This window comes from Coenobita brevimanus, chromosome 8 (assembly GCF_032717465.1).
Source record: "Coenobita brevimanus isolate Jiangsu-jjx chromosome 8, ASM3271746v2, whole genome shotgun sequence".
Lineage (NCBI taxonomy): Eukaryota > Metazoa > Arthropoda > Malacostraca > Decapoda > Coenobitidae > Coenobita > Coenobita brevimanus.
The window spans coordinates 46,565,648-46,586,611 of NC_136961.1; the positions used below are offsets into that span (position 1 = coordinate 46,565,648).

The 20,964-nt window shown below is 40.6% G+C and overlaps 1 protein-coding gene across 1 annotated transcript in view; it reads left to right on the forward strand.

Moving 5' to 3' along the window:
• The window catches only part of LOC145405778 (uncharacterized), a 61,481-nt gene extending 41,878 nt beyond the window's left edge, over positions 1-19,603 (forward strand). The window contains exons 5-6 of the mRNA XM_080277015.1: positions 16,585-16,746; positions 18,741-19,603. Of these exons, the coding sequence (XP_080133141.1) occupies positions 16,585-16,746; positions 18,741-19,603 (1,025 nt within the window). The remainder of the gene's footprint in view (positions 1-16,584; positions 16,747-18,740) is intronic.
• The last annotated feature ends 1,361 nt before the right edge of the window (positions 19,604-20,964 follow it).

A 20,964-nucleotide genomic window follows, 5' to 3' on the forward strand; every position in this document is an offset into this window, starting at 1 on the left:
CAAGTACGGCACCACCACAAAAGCGAGCACGTGGGCAGCCATGACGAAGAGCGCAGGTCCAGTCGCGGTGAGAGACAGGCGGGAAGTGGGGAGGATGCAGCGGCGCTCTATCGGACGTCGGAGGAATGACGAACCAAAACAATGCTCTCACGCGGCGCGCGCGGCAAGTTCAAATTACGGACGGCAAAAAATCGGTTTTTTTTCCAATTTTTTTGGATTTTCGGACCATTTTGGGAATGTTTGATCCCAGGACGATAAGGTTCGGTTAGTGGGGATGTTCGGTTATTGGGCGTCCGGATATTAGAGTGATTACTGTATATATATTATATATATATACTGTATATATACATACACAGTAAGTCCTCATATTTGGACGCATATTACTTCAATGCCTCTTTCGTGCAAGAAAAAAGTTTCTGAGTTGCCTCACAATTTGCGAATTTCCCCACAATTTGATGCTCCCAGCCGGCAGCCAATGACGCATATCAGTGCTCATTTGTTGGCGGCCATCTTGCGACCATCCTGCCCACCATAACCGACATGGCAACCACCTTCAGTGCATACACCAGGACTATGCCTGAGACTACCAACATCCTATCGACCTTGAGTGATCTGAAGTCTTAAGTAATGACTGTCAACAACAGAAACAAAGGAGCAGAGACAAGCCCGAATCACACGATATTTTCATGAGAGACAGAATGTGGCTGCTATTCCGCAAGACTTGGACGTGCCAGCAGGGGTGGATGAAGGAGGAAAAGTGGACAGAGAGGAAGTGGAGGTGCTGGAGCCTGAGTTCAACTTCGAGGGCTTCGGCATAGGTGATGGGGCTTCCCCAGAGAGGCCCATGTCACCTAGTAACTAGCCTATCTACCCTCAACTCACCTTCACCTGCCACTCAAGCAAGTCTTCACTTTATTTCTGGTAAGGATTTTTGGTGTTGCAGCTCTTTATAACAGCTTTAATGTCTTTTCAGGTACATGTTTTTTGTTATGCTGTTTTAGCACTAGTAAACATTCTTCATTTAATTTTGGGTATGGCCTGTTTTGTGTTATAGTACTGGTACTTTCTGATAGGGTAGGTGCATGTCCCACCAGAATGCTCCTCTATTTTTCCCATTGATTCTTACCATCACAATTCGGCGTTTCGCGTTTCGCTCGGTTTTGGCGGAACAATGACCTGCCTCAATCATCGCAGCTGGTGGGTTGCTCGCGCCGCCAGTTGTTCATCTTCTGTCCATTTTATCTCACCACCACGTGACTTTAGGTGATCATATATATACAGTACTGTCGGATGCGCACGAACGTGTCCAAGACAATGATGTGTGTTTCATCAAATTCTGTAAGACTCGAAATTTCAGCCAAATCGTGGCTTGGCGCCCGGTACCTACGGAAGCATGGTCATTCTCCATGGGTTAAGTAAAAACCCATCACTAGGCAGGGTATTGTATCTCAGCGTAGAATTAACATGTATAAACACACCCAAATGAGTCCCCCCGAAAAAGTGTAAAGTCAATCTAATTGACCCAACAGCTGTAAAAGAAGCTAACCTAAGCCTAAATCCAGTGCCTGTCTCACTCGTACCCAGTCAAGGTTACTGGAGAATGTGATCTCCTACTCTTATTCAAACTCAGTCGAGAGGAAGCAGCAACATTGTATCCCATCCCACCATCAGATGTTCATAAGACAATTATCTAAATATCTGTTTTTCATAATGATGATACAGTCATCTCGTGTAAAGTGCGTGAATATGGGTGACACAGCAGGTCGCCCTTTATAAATTTGCACTTTGTGAAGCATAGGATCCCATACTAAAATGGCTTTAAGGGCAATGCATCCTGAATATGCGTATGTTGATTCACCAGTACCTACCCCTAACTAAAATGCAAAAGGAAAACCTACAGTAGAAACATGCAAGAGTAATACTGTATATTTATTATGAAAATTCAAGACTTTACTAGCATGGGCCTGATGGAGTCTCTCCTGTTGTTCTCAAGAACTGTGCTTCTGTGCTTACACCCTGCCTAGGCAAACTCTTTCGCCTTTGTCTGTCAACTTGTATCTTTCCTTCTTGCTGGAGGTTTGCTCTCATTCAGCCAGTCCCAAAGAAGGGTGACCATTCCCAACCCTCTAACTATCGTCCAATTGCTTTAACATCCTGTATCTCAAAAGTTTTTGAGTCTGTTCTTAATAGAAAAATTTTAAAGCATCTTTCCGATCACAACCTTCTTTCTGATCGTCAGTATGGGTTCCGTCAGGGACGCTCCACCGGCGATATTCTCACCTACCTTTCAGACTCCTGGTCATCCTCCTTTCGGGACTTTGGCGAAAGCTTTGCCATTGCACTTGACATCTCTAAAGCTTTCGATCGAGTCTGGCATAAATCTTTAATTTCCAAACTGCCCTCTTACAGTTTCTGTCCTTCTATCTGTGCCTTCATCTCTAGCTTCCTTTCTGGTCGTTCTATAGCCGCTGTTGTAGACGGCCATTGTTCTTCTCCTAGATCTATTGACAGTGATGTTCCTCAGGGCTGTGTCCTATCACCAACTCTCTTCCTTTTATTCATCAATGACCTTCTAAGCTGTACATCTAACCCTATCCACTCATACGTTGATGACTCCACCCTTCACCTTTCCATTCGGTTCCCACAATGTCCATCTCAGCAGTTACTTCAAGAAACAAGGGATGAGGCTATTGCACACCTAATGTCTGACTTGGCTTATATCTTTTGCTGGGGTAAAAATAATCTTGTTGTTTTTAATGCATCAAAGACTCAGTTTTTGCAACTATCAACCGGAGAAAATCTTCCACAGGTATACCCACTAATGTTTGATAATATTCAGCTTAATCCTGCATCATCCTTGAACATGCTTGGGGTTTCATTTACTCAGGACTTGTCTTGGAAAGATCATATTACATCTCTTGTAAAATCTGCTTCCAAGAGATTGGGTGTGCTAAGCCGACTCCGTTCCTTCTTTACCCCTGCACAATTGTTGACTCTATACAGGGGTTTTATCTGCCCCTGTGTAGAGTACAACTCTCATATGTGGGGAGGCTCCCCACATACAGCTCTTCTCAGTAGGGTGGAGTCAAAGGCTTTTTGCCTCATTAACTCTCCTCCTCTTACTGACTCCCTTTAACCTATGTCTCTTCGCCGCACTGTTGCATCTTTATCTCTTTTCTGTCGCTACTTCAATGGTCACTGCTCCTCTGAACTGTCTGCATGCATTCCTCCACCCCTACGACGGACGCGTAGCACCCGTCTAGCAGCAAACTCTCATCCCTTTTCTGTCCAACTCTCTAATGCAGGAGTTAACCGTTATTCCCAGTCCTTCATTTATGCAACAGGTCAGCTCTGGAACTGTCTCCCTCTGTCTGTATTTCCTACTTCCTATGATCTCCAGTTTTTCAAACGCAGTGTGTCCAGGCATCTGGAAATGGTCGGATATTGAATTTGGCTCTCTCTTATATTTTGTTTTTCTCTTGGAAGGAATAGTTTTGCAGGCTCGTTGCCTTTGGTTCCTTCTTCCTCAAAAAAAAAAAAAAAAAAAAAAAAAAAAAAAAAAGTACAGAAGGTAGATAAAGCGAATTGTCGTTGTGGTAGCCGAGGCCGAACCCCGGAAACTGAATCAAAACACTCAACAGCTGTTCAGCACTTTCACTCATCACCACTGGAGGGGTATTATCTCTCTCTCTCTCTCTCTCTCTCTCTCTCTCTCTCTCACTTGAAAGAACAGTTTGTTGGCTCTTAGCTTTTGGTTCCCTGTTTCTTGCATTAAAAGAAAAAAAAAAAAAGAATCCACTGTCTCCACCCTTGGTACACTAATGCTTTTGAAAAATCCTTTTGGTAATGAATCATTTTGAATAATTACTGATCATATTTTTGGTAATTAATCATTCTGAATCATTACTGATCGAATTTTTGGTAATTAATCATTCTGAATGATTACCGATCGATTTTTTCATTACCAAATTGCCTCACATTTTGTAATGAAAAACACCACATGGCAACCCTGGTGATTAATGAATGCTTTTAAAGTACAACATTGTGTGTCCAGTTTTATGGAATGCACATCTTAGTTTGCATTTGGTTAGGTACTGCTCCAGGAAACCTTCAAAGTCCAGGTCAGACACTACAGACATTACGTCATCCTGCTACTGTGGTCGCCACTCACACACCAGCTGCATCCCACCACACATACTCACCAGCCCCACCCTTACCCATCGCATGCTACAAATTATGCTCGTGAGTTGCAGGAGAATACCGTATTTGCCTCAATTTTTCATGCCCATCGCACACTGCAAGTAGCAAACGCACTTTCTAAATAATTAATTATTGTTAGACCCCCTTCGCACATTAGGAGAGACACACTTTGTGAAGGTGCACTTTAGGCGAGATGACTGTATATGAATGACGCAGAATCGTCCGAAGTGCAAATTATGGTGACGGAGAACCGTTGATGTTTTGACGGGGATTGTGATCGATAATGTGATTGGGATAGCCTTTAAAACAGCCCCTCTTTATGTCATTTTTGTTACTGTTCTGGTTGCTAAGCCCCCTTATTTACTTCTCTCTTATTTTCCCACATTCATTTAGAAATTCCTTTGTATTTTCAAAGCGTTTTCCCTTGAACAGCCCAAATGTTAACACATGATTTATTTATTGATGCGATTGGGATAGCTTTTTCAATGGCCGCTCCTCATATCGTTTTATTTACTGTTCTAGTTCCTTAGCTCCTTTATTTTCTACTCTCTTATTTTCCAGCATTTATGTAGAAATTCCTTTATATTTTCAAAGCTTTTTCCCTTGAACAGACCGAATGTAAACATATGATTTATTGATTGATGTTGCGATCGGGATAGCCTTTTCAATGACCCCCCCCTGTATGTCATTTTAGTACTGTTCTGGTTGCTTAGCTCATTTATTTTCGTCTCTCATTTTCCAATATTTATTTAGAAATTCATCTGTATTTTCAAAGCGTTTTTCCATGAACAGCCTGAATATAAATACATGATTATTGATGTCAGTTTTCATTGATGTATATGAATTGTTTACTCTTTAACCCTCTCGTGCATCATAAGGTTTCAGTAAGTTTTGGTTCCATGCACAGAACCAAAACCCCGCTCAGGCTGGCTCTGCTCGCATGGCAAGGAGAAAAATTGGCCCAATTTACCCCTGGAAAGTGCTTATATTGTTATAAATCGCTTCCCATTATCTTCGTTGATGTTTACACTATCAAGTAAGAAAAAAAACTCACAAAACAGATGAATAAATGTACAGAAATGAATCCAGAATAAACCTTATTTATGTGAAAACTAGCTTCTCATAACTTCCCAGCATCACCATGACAATTTTTCCCATGACATGTAGTTGCAAAGGATGTGTCTATGTGCAGAACTTCACGATCTTTCATATGTGAAAGTTTGAAGTTGATACGTCCAATAGTTTTCGAGTAAATTGAAAAAAACTACGAAAATTGCCTAAACATCTGCTTTGTTTTTTATTTCGTGTGTTTTTAGTGACGCTGTAACAAACATATATGTAAATTCTGTCCAGTTTTCTAGCCTAAAGGTTAAGGAAGCCCACGATATAATTCACAGTGTTATAACCATTTTTGTTATGAAGAAAATGAATTTTGAAAAGTTACGATGGGTTGCGTGCAGTGACAGCACCTACGCTCTGGCCCGTAGGCTGAGTATGTACGTCTTTTGTAACTTTTCCCAATTATTTTCACGCTTAGGTTACTTTGCTTTACAAAAGGATGCATAAGAAATCATCAGCTTGATCAAGCTTTCTTCAGTTTTTTTATGCGACTTAGTATAATACTTGAGAGAATAGCAATGAAATCCACCACATTTTCCCTGTGAGAAATGTATAATAAACACACATTTTTACCTTACAATACAATAGTATAAAAACTAGACAAATAAAGTGGTTACTCATGTCCTGTAGCAGTGTTCTAGTGTTTCTTGAGATGGAGTTGCAGAAAGGAGGACAAGTATGATCACAGCCTGTGTGTGTGTGTGTTTGGAGTGATGGCAGTGGTGTCAGTTGTCATAGGAGTGATGGCAGTGGTGTCATTTGTCATAGGAGTGATGGTGTCAGTTGTCATAGGAGTGATGTTAGTTGTCATAAGCGTTATGGTAGTGGTGTCAGTTGTCATAGGATTGATGGCAGTGGTGTCAGTTGTCTTAGGAGTGATGGCAGTGGTGTCAGTTGTCATAGGAGTGATGGCAGTGGTGTCAGTTGTCATAGGAGTGATGGCAGTGGTGTCAGTTGTCATAGGAATGATGGTAGTGGTGTCAGTTGTCATAGGAGTGATGGTAGTTGTCATAGGAATGATGGCAGTGGTGTCAGTTGTCATAGGATTGATGGCAGTGGTGTCAGTTGTCATAGGAGTGATGGCAGTTGTGTCAGTTGTCATAGGAGTGACGGCAGTGGTGTCAGTTGTCATGTACTCTTTCTCCGATAAGCCCTTGCGAGACATTGTAGGTTTAGTGTAAAATAGGAGGGGAACGGTAAAAATCGGTTAGGAATTTTCAAATCTGGCTTTCTCTGAAAATATATAAGAAACACTTATACAAATTCTTCACAAGCACACTGCATTATATATAACACAATATCACTATAATACACGTAAGGTATGGGTGGTGCGGTAGTGGGAAATGCGGGTTTAAATGGCCAGCCGCGCACTCACACACCCTTCGAGCCTGACTGTCGGGAGAATATTGAGCTAAGTATAGGCCGCTTGCCTCTCTGATAAGCTCCCGGGTGTTGCCATATATTTCCCCTAGATGTGGCTACCCTCAGCTTTGACTCAACCAAATTTGATGCAAATCCATCCACAGGAAAAGTTTCTGTGACCATTTATAGGGAAGTTGCATCTTACTGCGTCATCGGTTACTCTTCAGATTGCAAGGATTATGACTCACATTGCGTCCTCATGCACGAAGGGGTTAAGGCTTTCATGAATATTAATATTTAAAAATAATAATATGTATTCCTTGATAGGTGAGATGTTCAGTGGTCAAACACAAAATATTCTTTGTTGAGTCGCCAAGTTGTCTGCACTGTTTTGTACCTCGTCTGATGGGCGAGAATACGTACCCCAAATGACAGTTTTCACTCCACCTAGAAATAAAACACATTAATCTGAGTCTAAAAACAGTATATAAATCAACCAAAACACAAAATGGAAGTCTACTATATCATCAAAATCATAAAAAAATAAAAAAAGCAAAACGGGGGGTAAGCCTACGATAGATGGGGTAGGATGGTATTTCTACCCCCATCACTATTCCGGGTGTCACATCTAGAGGTTTCGTAAATCGGGGTTTGCCTGTGATATATATATCTATCTATCTGTCTATCTATAGCCCGACACCCTAATCCCGCAAAGGGTGGCCGCAGACAAAACGCCTCCAAGTCGCTCTGTCACCCACCATTTGACTACCCTCCCCCCAACTCACCCCCCCCTTCCTCATATACCTTTCAACTCTATCCCTGCACCTCATCCTCGGTCTACCTCTTCCTCTCCCTCCCTCCAAATCACCTACATATACCCTCTTAGTCAGTCTTTCATTCTCTATTCTCTTCACATGTCCAAACCACCTCAGTGTATTTCTCCTAATCTTCTCAACCACATCCACATCCACCCCACAGCGTTCCTTCACTTCTTCATTCGTCAACCTGTTCCTCCAAGTCACTCCACATGCTCCTCTCAAGTAACTCATTTCCACTGCTCTCAGTCTTGACTTGTTCCCCTCTTGCAAGGTCCACGCCCCGCTTCCATACGTCAGGGTAGGGATCACAATACTATCATGCAGTGACTTCTTAACTTCCATACTCACCTCCCTATTTCTCATCACTGCTTTCAGTGAACCAACAACCTTCCTTCCCTGCTGTACCCTTTCACGCACTTCTGTAAATATCCTACACACACCTTCCACGTCTCCCATCTGCTCCAATTCATATTTGCCCAGTCGTTCCTCCACTTCTCTTTTATACTCTGCCTTTTTCTCATCCTCTTGTAACCTTTCCACTCTCCTTGCAACTACTCCTTCCTCTCGTCTTTCCCTTCTTCTATTCCTCCATCTTACTTGAATCCTAATTCTGGCCACCACCAAGTAGTGGTCAGAAAGTCCACTCCCCCAACCTGTATAAGCTCTTGCATCCATTACACATCTTCGCATCCTTTCATCCGCACACACATAATCAATCATTGCCTTCCTTTCATTCAGTTCACCACCCACCCTTCTCATCACTTGCCATGAATACCTGTGGATCATTTTATGCCTGAAGAGGGTATTGGCTATCATCAACCCCCTCCCAGCACAAATGTCCACTAACGCACTCCCATTCTCATCTATCTCAGCAGGCACACCCCACTCACCAACTATTCCATCCACCTTCACATTCCCAACTTTACCATTCATATCACCGATCAAAAACACTCTCTCATTCCTTCCAAACTTTTCCATGCACACTTCTACATTTGTCCAGAACTCTTCTCTCACTTTTCTAGCACAATCTTGTGTTGTCGCATACACACACACAATCGCCTACATTTGTATTCCAACTTTCAACTTTACCCACACAATCCTTGACCCAACTGATCCATACTCTCTTATGCTCTTCTTCCATCTTTTACTCACAACTATACATACTCCTTCCTTTGCCCTCTCATTCTCACCTACTCGTGCACATATACCCCATCCATACTCCCATTCTCTCACACTTTCTCCTCTCCATTTTGTTTCAGTTATTCCACATACATCCACTTTCGCACCCTCAAGCACCTGGACAATCTCTCTCTCTTTCACCTCATCATTCGCTCCTCTTACATTCCATGTACCCATTACCAAGTCCTTTGTCCGGTCCTTGGTCGTCATCGTTTGGTCAGTCCTTGTCCTAGGCTTCTTGTTTGTTTTTTTAGTTAGTTGTTTTCCGGGGAGGGGCACTAACCCTCCGCCAACCCTTTTAGTCGCCTTTTACGACAAGCAGGGATACTGGGGGAGTATTCTTGAAAAAAAACCCTACCCCCAGGGGGATAGATTATATATATACATATATATATATATATATATATATATATATATGTGTGTGTGTACAGTATATATATATATATATATATATATATATATATATATATATATATATATACAGTATATGTATATATATATATATATAAATATATATATATATATACAGTATATATATATATATATATATATTTATATGTATGTACAGTATATGTATATATATATATATATATATATATATATATGTACAGTATATGTATATATATATATATATATATATATATATATATATATATATGTACAGTATATATATATATATATATATACACAGTAGATGGAGAGAACACTTTAAGGAATTGTTGAACGTGGAGGATAGAAGTAATGCGAGTATAAGTGGCTGGGGAATGGCTGGGAGAAGGAGGGAGGTGAGAAGACAGGAAGAAATCAGTAGGATAGAAGTTGTGGAAGCAATGAAGAAAGTTAAATCAGGGAAAGCCCCAGGAATTGATGGAGTGTGTGGTGAAATGCTGAAGCTTGGGGGAGAGATAGTAGTAGAATGGATGTGGAAGATGTGCAGATTGGCCTGGGAGGAAGGTAGAGTCCCGGAGGATTGGAAGTCAGGTATAATTATTCCCTTGTACAAAGGAAAAGGGGTTCTGAGGCGCGGCAACGCACTTACGGTGCCCCTGCCGCCACCCCGGCCGCACCACGCTTGTTTAACGGTTGCCAATGTTGTATTATTCCAGGCTTTGACTAAGAAATTTACGGCCTGTCAAATGTTACATTTCTTCCAGAATGTAGGAACAGGCATTATGGTGGAGGCTGCAGGTATGCCAGGTGAAGCAGGTGAGTCAGGTGAGGCTGTGGAGGTAGAGGGGGAGGTGGCTGGTGAGTCAGGCAGGGGCAGTGGAGGAGGAGGGGATGGCAGAGGGCGAGTCAGGGGAGGTGGTGAGGGGAGGATCCTCCCTCTCGTCCTCGCTGCTGCCCACATTTTCAGCAGTTTCGTTCATCTGTTCTTGCTTGTTTGTTTCATTCCTCATCTTGTTATGGACGTATTGTCTGTATAGCAACTTGGTGTTCACGAAATAAACGTCATTATCATAGAAACTGAGTATCTATTCTAACTTACTGTTATTGCCGAAAACGTTATTGTCGAAGTTGTTATTGGCGGATCTTACTGTAGACTTCTCTTGAGTACCTTCCCCACGAGCCTGTAGGTCACTATTGGCGCATTGTGTGGGGGTGGGGGTCACGTACTGATGGAAAATGGCGTTTTTGAGCCACTCTTTGCCTCTACCTTGGGTTTTGTGAGGTAAACTTGCACATTCAAGGTTTTTGGTTATTATTTTTGGTCACTCGCACACAATGCGATTCGCCCACTCTGAGCTCGCGCAGTAGGTGAGTGTACTGTATATATATACTGTGTATATATATATATATATATATATATATATATATACAGTAATCCTTGTACTATCCGGACGCCCACTTTCCATACACCCCACTTACCGGACATTGTGGACCTGGACCTTCAGAACCCAAAAATGGCGGGGGGGGGGGACAAATCCCCCCCCAAAACGGTTCTTTTTTCCCCTCCTGTAATTTGAAATTGCCACGCGGCGCCGAACAGCTTTTGACACCATGGCCCATTCTCCCCTTCCTTCCTCCCCCCTCCCCTGTCAGGGTTGCCATTTGGCATTTTTCATCACCAAATGTGGGCCAATTTGGTAATGAAAAATTCATTTGGTAATGAATCAAAATAATGCATTACCAAATGGATTTTTCACATGTACGAGGATACACAGGATGGAGATGGTGGATTGTCTGCTCTTTCTGATTAATCTGCTAGCCTACATAGCGTGAAAATGATCAACATGCTGTTAATTATTATAAGAAGAGTGATTACATGTATTTCCACTTGTATATATAATTAGTGAAGAATAAATGCTAGCTTTACAAATTTGGTAATGAAAAGTTAAATTTGGTAATGAAAATTGAGGAGTTTGGTAATGTGGCTGTTGCGATCTGGCAACTGTTTCCCCGTCACCAACACTCCAACAGTTACTGCTTAACTTTGATCGCAAGTGGATGCTTATCTCAGTGGATGCGACATGTGCTCATTTTTTTTTGTGAATAAACAGTGAATAAACCACAATATGTTGCCAGTAGACCACACAGGAATTTACAGTGTTGTACAGTTTTAAGAAATTAGAATTTAGAATGCAAAGGATTAACTGTGGAGGGCAGATTGGCGATTGAAATGTGCAGTGTTAACAGTTACAACTAACGGTGCAAAGAATTACTGTAAGTGCTGCACAACACTGGATTACTGTACGTGCTTCAAGAGCATTTTCACCACTGCCAAAGCCTTAAGAAGGCGGCCACAAACGTGCTGTAAGTACCCTGGCTGAGGTACAGTCACTTCTGATTCCTCATTCTTTGGTTCCTTTTCATTTATTTCATGCTTTATGTCCATTATTGGTGTGAATAGGGGTCTTAAATAGGTTTAACCCCTTAACTGCGGTGCGTCACTTTCGTGACACTTGGGAGCAAGGGATCATACTGCAGGGCGTCACTTTTGTGATTCTGTGTTATTTTGAATTTACCCGGGCTTTCAAGTGGTGGCTTGTATCATCTATCAGTACTGCCAATGTCCAACACTAGTCAGCACTCCTAATCTCATCTGTACTCCCATCCATTGTTGACAATTTAGCCATTTCTCCCCATTCTTGACTCCCCTCCATTACCCTCTCCTCTCGCCTGCCCGGCCGTTCTGCGCTAAGTAAATCTTCCCTGGAATTTTCCACTGATTTCATTCATTGAAATAAGCCTTATGCCCTATTCTTATACCAAATAATATATAGAAAAAAGAAATAAGGTAAGTGATAGTGCCATACAGCTGGAATTGGCTAATTATCACCTGACAACACCTCATGTTCACTCGTTCGCTAATTTTTGCTGTATATTTCCCGTTTGAAATATGCCGTATAATCTATTCTCATAATAAAGATATCTGTAAGGAGGGAAGGGAGAAGCCTAAGTGATATTTACATTCACCTGGAACTACCTAATTTATAATGTATTGTCTAGATTTCCTGCTAATCACTTCATAGCGTATATATTAGCAGCTGTCACCAGGCTGAGATTGGCAGCACTGCACTTCCCCTAGGCAGGCCACCACACACTGTATTCAGTTTACTGTCATCTTTCAAGGTGAAAGCACATTGGATTCGCGCCTGTCAAATTCCGCCCCTTTTTGGCCCCATGCAAAGGGCCCTGTGACCTTTACCCCCTACTAAACCTCGAGTGGAAAGAGGTAAAGGGATAAGTGATTTGTGTGGAACGTGAACTGGCTAATTTGTCAATGAAAATGATATAGGGTGACTACGATCTTTCTGGTGAGTAAAACAGTGCAAGTGGAAATGTAAATAATGTGTAAACAGCAAGTGAAAGCAATGAATGTAAATATAAGTGAACAGTGGAAAATAGTTTTATAAGTTACTGCAAGTGACAGTGCCTAACACAGTGTAAATAAAATAGAAATGTAAATAAAATAGAGAATGTAAATAGAAATGTAAATGAGTAGTAATATAAGAATACAAGTATATATACTAGGAGTAATGAAAGTGAAAGTTTCACTCTAGCATGTATGAATACTATGAGTTATGAAAGTGAAGGTGAAAGTGACAGATTCACTCTGAACGCTAGTATACAGGACGAGAAAGTGAATGCTACGTATTTTACTGAGAGAGAAATTGAATGCCTACAGTGACAATAAACTACTATTACTGAAGGAAACTTATGGATAAAGACTGCAGATATATATAAGTGTTATATAGTAATAGAAATATAAACTGTGAGTGTTTTTATGAATAATAAATGACAGAACACCAGCGGCGAACGATCGGAAGTGGGAAGGTCATACGTGCTCGTAATTTTCATTGCTTTCACAGTGTGTTTTTTTTTTTTGGAGTATGGATTCCAAACTATTTGAGAATCATAGAATAGTGTTTCTAGTGATAATATCAGGCTGTGGTAATCATATTATGGGTTGTCGGGAAGTGTAAAGTGGAGACTTCGTTACCCAACTTCAGAGGTCTCCACAAGTCCTATGGTACTCGACGAAGGCTCAACAAACATCCCAGGAGAAAGCTGAAGGTATGTGCCGTATGCATATATAATTTTAATATATTCTAGGACTAATAACTGATTTTTGGCAAATATTATTAGAGAGTCTGTCGGAGCGCGAATATGCCTGCGGGACACGTAAGTCAGAGCAAAACAAGCCTGCGGTTTAGGTGTTAAATAGGTGCTATGGATGTCTGGTAGGGAGTTATTTAGGTTACTTTCAAAGTTAGGCTGGGTTAGGGTCCGGTACCAGTCCAGCAGGCAGGTGCCCACTTTCCGGATGGGACCACTTTCCGGACATGCCTTTGGCTCTATTACATTGAATAGTGGAGGGATTACTATATATATATATATATATATATATATATATATATATACACACAGTAATACCTCAACATATGGTACCCCTAGATGTAATACCCCGGCTTAATGATGTGGGAAGAAATATCACCATATCCCACCTAACGATGGCTGAACCCTAGTTTAACCACGGGTTTTGATATTTTTACCGATTTTGGTGTATTAGACCAAAATTGTGTTTAGGTTTATTTATAAACTGTTTTTAGACTTAGATTAATGTGTTTTAGTAAAACAACTCGAAGTCAAATGGCCACACCTTATGGGATTATGGCATCTGGCAATAGATAGATAGATTGATAGATAGATAGCCATAGGTGGGGTGAACATTGTCATTTTGGGGTACTTTTTTTTTTTTTTTTTTTTTTAAATAATGTGTCCGACTCTGTGCATAGGCTTCACAGCCTGCTCTCGAGGCCCCGTAGTCCTCCTACTTACCATACAACTCTACATGTCACCACTTCGGCACGAACACCCACCGTCCATATTGAATACATGCTAGGGCTGTCTCATACAGGACTGGTGTAGTGGTATTAGCAGGGGTATTTTTACAACATGTCGGCAGGTCTTCTATTGAATACATGCTAGGGCTGTTTCATACAGGACTGGTGTAGTGGTATTAGCAGGGGTATTTTTACAACATGTCGGCAGGTCTTCTATTGAATACATGCTAGGGCTGTCTCATACAGGACTGGTGTAGTGGTATTAGCAGAGGTATTTTTACAACATGTCGGCTTGTCTTCTGGTAGATCAGGAAAGCCTGATTTTCTTGAAATTCAAATCCTTAAACGGTTCACCGCCCCAGCGGGGATTTGAACCTGGGTCCGGTACGACTGCAGGCCACCTCTCTACCGACTGAGCCACTAAGCTTGATTTTTTTCCAAACTTATATTTGACGATTTTCAGATTTTATTTGTTGGTTTTAGTGAGTTAATACAAGTGTTATACTTAGGTTAGCTTCTTTTACAGCTGTTAGGCGATTGAGATTAGCTTTCAACTTGTTTCTAGATTTATTTGAGTGGATTTTGGACATGGTTTGGAGGGGAAACCTAAGGCTGGTAAATTCTCCCCATTACCTTATATGTTAAATGTACCCCGATATACGATACACCACCTAACAATGGGGTTTACTTAACCAATTATGTTGTTAAACCTGGGTATGCCTGTGTATTTAGATATATGTGCAGTATATATGTATATGTATGTATATAATATATATACAGTATGCAGTATATATATATATATATATATATATATATATATATATATATATATATATATAATGTATATATATATATATATATATATATATATATATATATATATAATGTATATATATATATATATATATATATATATATTATAATGTATGTATATATATATATATATATATATATATATATATATATAATGTATATATATATATATATATATATATATATATATATACACAGTATATATCTATCTATCTATCTATCTTGTTTGAGGCTTGGACTTGGAATGATAATACTCGCTCATGTGGTGCTCCCTCAAGCATTTGGAATATGCCAGGGAAAATAGCAACTTAAGCTTTTATCTCTAATGATGTATTTCATAGATTATTTTTGTGTCTGTGAGACAGTGTTCCCTATGTGTCAGCAAGTGGGTTGGTGGAGGGTTAGTGCCCCTCCCTTTAAAACAAATAACTCAAAGTCAAATGACCACCCCTTACGGGATTATGGCGTCTGGCTATAGATAGATGGATATAGTGTTTATTAAACTTTAAATTGCTAAGTAGTGTAGGGGTTAATGAAGGTAATATCCATTGTCCAACCCCCCACAGTTTAAAAAGTTGCAAGGATAAGATGAGGGATTTGAGGGATGTTGTATAACTGGGCAGTAGAGGTACCCGTTTGTATCGGTACCATCATGTGATGGCATCCCTTTCTAGCACCTTATAATATGTAAGAGTAGGTACCTACAGTACAGTCATGTCCTGGTATGTGATGGGGTAACATTAAGTGCAAATGGATCACATACCGAGAAATCACTTGCTGAAATCAATTTAACATGGGTTCAGTGGTGATAGGATGAGGGCTGAGGATCACTTAACCTAAAGTTTTATAAAACATGTCTGCCACCAACCTGAAGTATGTCCTAGGCCAGTCTGAGTTATCACTAAGGGTCTCCACCAAGGCTGGGAGACAGCTGGAAGACATGGACGATCTGTCTGAGTCCTAAAGAGGAGGTGAGGAATGTTGGGGAGGGCAAAGGGGTGAGGCCAAGGAAGAACAAAGTGGTGAGGCCAAGGGAGAGCAAAGCAGTGAGGCTGAGGAAGAGAGGAATGATGTTGTGGGTGGGTAGTGCCATGGTGGAGCAGCAGTTATTTAACACAGAATGCAAGGGAGGCGATTGCAGCTTCAGGACACATGAGCGAGTGGACAAGTGAGGTGGGATTTTAAAAGGAGTGATGTGAAGCAGGCCACATGTGCAGAGACCCCAGATTGGAGTTCTGCACATGTAAACACAGGGCAACCATCTTGACTCAGTGTGTGATTATCGGCTTGTGCAGGTGGCAGCATGTATGGATGGAATTGTTATATGTTGCCATCACAGGTATTGTATAGATGAATTCCACAGTTGTTAACCCAAAACTGGATGTTCCCCCCCTCCCCCCCATTGTTCTTCTGATTGATCACATACTCAACCATTGCATACTAGGGTGTGACTATGCAGGCATTGAATGAGTTTGGCTATACTGTATATTATAATTATGATAAGACTGACATTGAGACTTACCACTTGGCTTGGTTAAGGTCACTTCTGTGTAGGGTGAGGATTATATAGCCACAGTATTTGATGTATAGACTAGAACCATATAGCCACAGTATTTGATGTATAGACTAGAACCATAGGTTATGTTCGGGAAATCCCTAACACCAATTTTAGAAAAAAATATTGCTATATATAAAATGGATATTGTCAGATATCTGGTATACATACGTAGGAATCTCTGTCTCTGTGTATTTTTCTGTCTATAGCCCTGTTGCATGCTCTCATAATATTTTATTTGTTTTCTCAGGTGGTGACACAGAGGCCTTTGTGCCAGAGGCGTACCTGAGAGAAGGAGGCTCAGCCTCCTCCTCACAACAGCAGCAGCAACAAGCTCCCCCTAATGCTCCCCCACCCCCAGGACCGCTATTACCATCGTATGTTCCACCCCCACAAGTCAAGACACAAGATGGTGAGTAGGCATTACTTTTTTTTTGTTTGAAAGTTGTGCTGTTCTCTCCACATAGACCTAATTAGGTGGTGAGAATTGTAGTTCTTTTAGGTGGGAAATGTATTATTGTGCTGTATTTATTCTGTAAGGCATCGGTAGTACTCTTCCATTACATGAACCAGTCTGGGGGGTGTCTATAGTGTGCACTGACAATTAAGTAAATATTAATGAAATATAATCCCTGGGTGAAAATGAGGACATAGTTGTCTTGTGCCAAAGGAGCAGGTGTTGTATCAATAGATTTTTTTTTTCTTTGTTGTCCTTAGAAAAACATTACTGTTTTGAAAGATGTGGAGACAGTTCAGTTTAACTGATTTGGAAAAACAACAATGTTTTGTGAGACATATAAGTTTGAGGTAGGTCAGTGGATATCTGTACATGGAAAAGAATTTTCTAAAGCTTGTCAGTCTGATAACTATGGTTTAATCTTTTGATTTTTCTCATTATACTTTTATTTATTTATTTTATGTAATTTATTTAATTTTTGTGAAAAGCAATAACAAGAAGATAATAGCTTAAAGTTATCTTATCATCGAACGAACCCAATCGTTAAGTGTTTGTAGCAAATGTGCTCAGCAAATATTTAATTATTATCATGTAAATAAGTAACTGGAAAAAATATGCTAATTTTGGGTGGCAGGATTGTATGACTCAAGATTTTGTGGTGAAATTTTTAATGGGAAGAACAATACCAGAGGAAAGATAAGTCCTATATTAGCTGAATACTTGTTGCTGGGGCTATGTAGGGGATTAACTTTCTTGAGTTTTGAAAACCCATGTGTGTGCGTGTGTGTGTGTGTATGTGTGTGTGTGTGTGTGTGTAATATTGAGCAAGCTTGCAAACCTCAGTATTGTACTTGATAGTGAATGATTTTTAAAAGTGAGCACTTGTGCATTCACTGTCTGCTTGCAGTCCCACTGCCTTCATATTTTTTTTTTTTTGTCATTTGCAGTATATGTATGTATGTGTGTGTGTGTGTATATATATATATATATATATATATATATATATATATATATATATATATATATATATGCATATAAATGCTCATGTAGTCATTGAGACTTCTGAGAGGTTTATTGCCTGCAGTGAAATTTTAAGAACTGCATATAGTTTCATGCAGAATGTAATCCTTTTTGTTTTGTTTTTTTATTTTTGGTGGGTGGGGGGCTTGCAAAAGAATTTTTTGAAAGAAAAATGATGTTATATTCATGCAGTCTGGAAGACTTTTTCCGTTTATGTATATATTGACAGCAGGACTAAGGACTTTTCCTTTGTTAATGGCTTTATTAATGGTTATTAATTCATTGCTTCTTTACCTTTGTTGGTTGCTTTTTGTGGTGTAGATGATGCACTTGCTGTAGAGCTTGATTGAATATATTTAACCACCAGTGTAGAATGTAGTTGCTCTCTGTTGTATTGCTTCATATAAATGTTTTAGTGACTGTCTTGTTAATACCACATGAATAGATAGTAGATGTTTTAAGAATTAGTATATTCTAAGAAAACCTTGAGTGCATGGTCCCACTCAATCCCATTGACCATGTTTGTAGAATGTTTGTGACATAACAGCTTGAAACAGTGAAACTGGACAGTAAAGTCCTTGTCATTATCAGTAGTTTGAGTGTCTTCTGCATCATGCCTTTTCATGGCTTCAGCAGGGATACTCTGCAAGTGCTATTCACTTTGTAATATTTGGGGGCTAATTGCTCTCCTGTTTTCTTAAAATGAGTGTCTAAAGTTAGCCTCTGGACTGTTCCAACAGGAGAAAAGGGATAGTCAAGGCCTAGCCATGGACTCACTGAAACCTGTTGTTTATGGCGCAAGCATTCTTCCAACAAGTGTTCATGCATTCCCTGTGGTTACATTAGTGGATGTGGTAGGGGCAGTAATCCCCTGCGAGTCCCCCTCTGTGGTGGTGGTGCGCTGATGCCGGTGTGTGTCTCTTCCCCAGGGCTCTGTCGGACCCCTCCGCACCCGGTAGGGGGACTCATCAGACGCTTTTTGGAAGAATGCTTGCAGCTCTCTGAGCCGGGACCCCTGCTGTCTTGCTATACTGGACTGGAGTCGACCCCGCACTTCCAGCTTCTGCGGTCTGTAGCTAAGGAATGGAGCTATTGCCGCAATGCTACCCAAAATTATACAAGCATGGGTGGCAGTAGCAAACGTCAAAGAGCTACATCTAGGCTCATTGAAACGTTTGAGAGTATTGATGCCCTACGTACTCAGTTGGCACATTACATGCACCAGATTATTCTGATGGAAATGGCCCATCCTGGGACAATAGTTAAAGTTTCCAAGGCTGAAATGCAGATACAGCAGCATCAACAACAGGCAAATCAGCCAGGACAAAATCAAGGTGATGGATTAGGTGGCGAAGCAGGCAGTAATAGTAATGGCGATCCACAAACCATGGATATAGCTGAGTTGGCGGGACTTACTCCCGAACAGGGCAGCTACTTCAATAAAGCCACCGATGTTATGAAGCAACTTCGGAAATTATATTTTGATCAGTCACGGCGACTAGCTGTGCGCATCAGCCAGCTAAAGAAAGGCCGGCAGCAATCTCAGGAACGCATGCAAAGGCAGCAAGCCATGCAGCAAAACTACCTCCAACAAACTTTGCAGCAGCTCCAGCAGCAGCAGCATCACCAACAACAGCAGCAACAACAGCAGCAGCATCAACAGCAACCTCAACATCACCAACAGCAACAAATGAGTACTCACCAGATGGGTACAGGTCACCAAGGTGATGCAGCTCAGCTGCTTCATGGACAGCTGTCGCTGCATCACCTTCACCAACCTTGGTCAGACTAGTGCTGGTGATAAGGAGCATCATATACAACTACTATTCTTTTATCCAGTTGAGCAGCTAATTGCACCCTCATTTTTGCTGCAAGATGTTAATGAGAGTAGTATAATGACAAAAAATGAACAGCTGGCTGAATCAAAAGCCATACATATGCTGGTATTGATTTCCCATATAGAGTAATGGACAAACATACTTTGAAAATCTTGGCAATGACAGTATGAGCCAGTGTTTCTTGTAAGGTTAGATTAGTAGATACTTCTTGTCATGGTCATTGCGTATTAGTGCACAAGGATTTTCCAGAATCTCAGCTAACACAGTCCTGGAAACCATCTATGCAGTGTACAGGAAAGCATATGACCATTGCAGCAAAAAGTAATTTTGTTACTTATCATAATTGCGTAGGTGTGTACATAATACTAAGTATTGATAGGTTTGGCAAGTGACCAACCTCTGCTGAGATAAAGATGCAGTGTTCCAGTTAGCCTCTTGAAAATGTGGTTATATTAAGTGTACATGTTTTTTACAGCACATAACTCAGGAAGTGACAGGGCATATGTTATGTATTCCAGTTCTCCTCACAGGACTTAGTTTAAGCTGTAAGGTTGAATGCTTCACAATCAAGAACGGGTCTCTTGCTACGTGAGCCACATTGAGGATCTTGTTTTTTATGTCTAAGTGGAACACTGTTTTCTTTATGATATGGGTGCCTCAGTTGTGAGGTATAATGCATTTCAGGTATTACTGGTAATCAAATTATTATACTTGATTGAAAGGGAAAGGATAATAATTGCATAAAGTTTGGACAAAGATTCTTATGGGATACGTCCTCTTTAACATGCAGTAGTTAAAAGTATGTTTGATTTTTTTAGTGACCGATATGCAAAGCTGCATCTTTCTTTTCCAAACCCCCCCCTCACCCCCCCCATATTCCCAGGGAGTCTCTTCCATTACAAACCGTGCAGTATGGAACAGTACCAGATATTGTAATAGCTGTATGTACATCTGTGTGATGCTCCTCGTCTTACATATGAATGATCACAAACTTTATACCTCAAGATTCTACCTGTAAACAAGCCAAGACTTAAAATCTATTTTATTTACTAGCATTATACCAGGTGCTCTAAGCCCAGTGTCTTTAGTGGTCTTATATTTAGAATTTGCTAGGCTTATGTGGGTGGAGGTTTTTGTTGACATTGCCAAATTTTACATATACCTTGCATGAAATATAAGTTTAGCATTTGCCTCAACAAGATGTGCCATGGGCAGCATTTATAACTGCTCCTGGGCTAGGCACAGTGGACTCAAGTTATACTGACCATAGGAAGGAGAAATACAGTAAATTTTAATAGTTGTGTGTAGTAGAAAT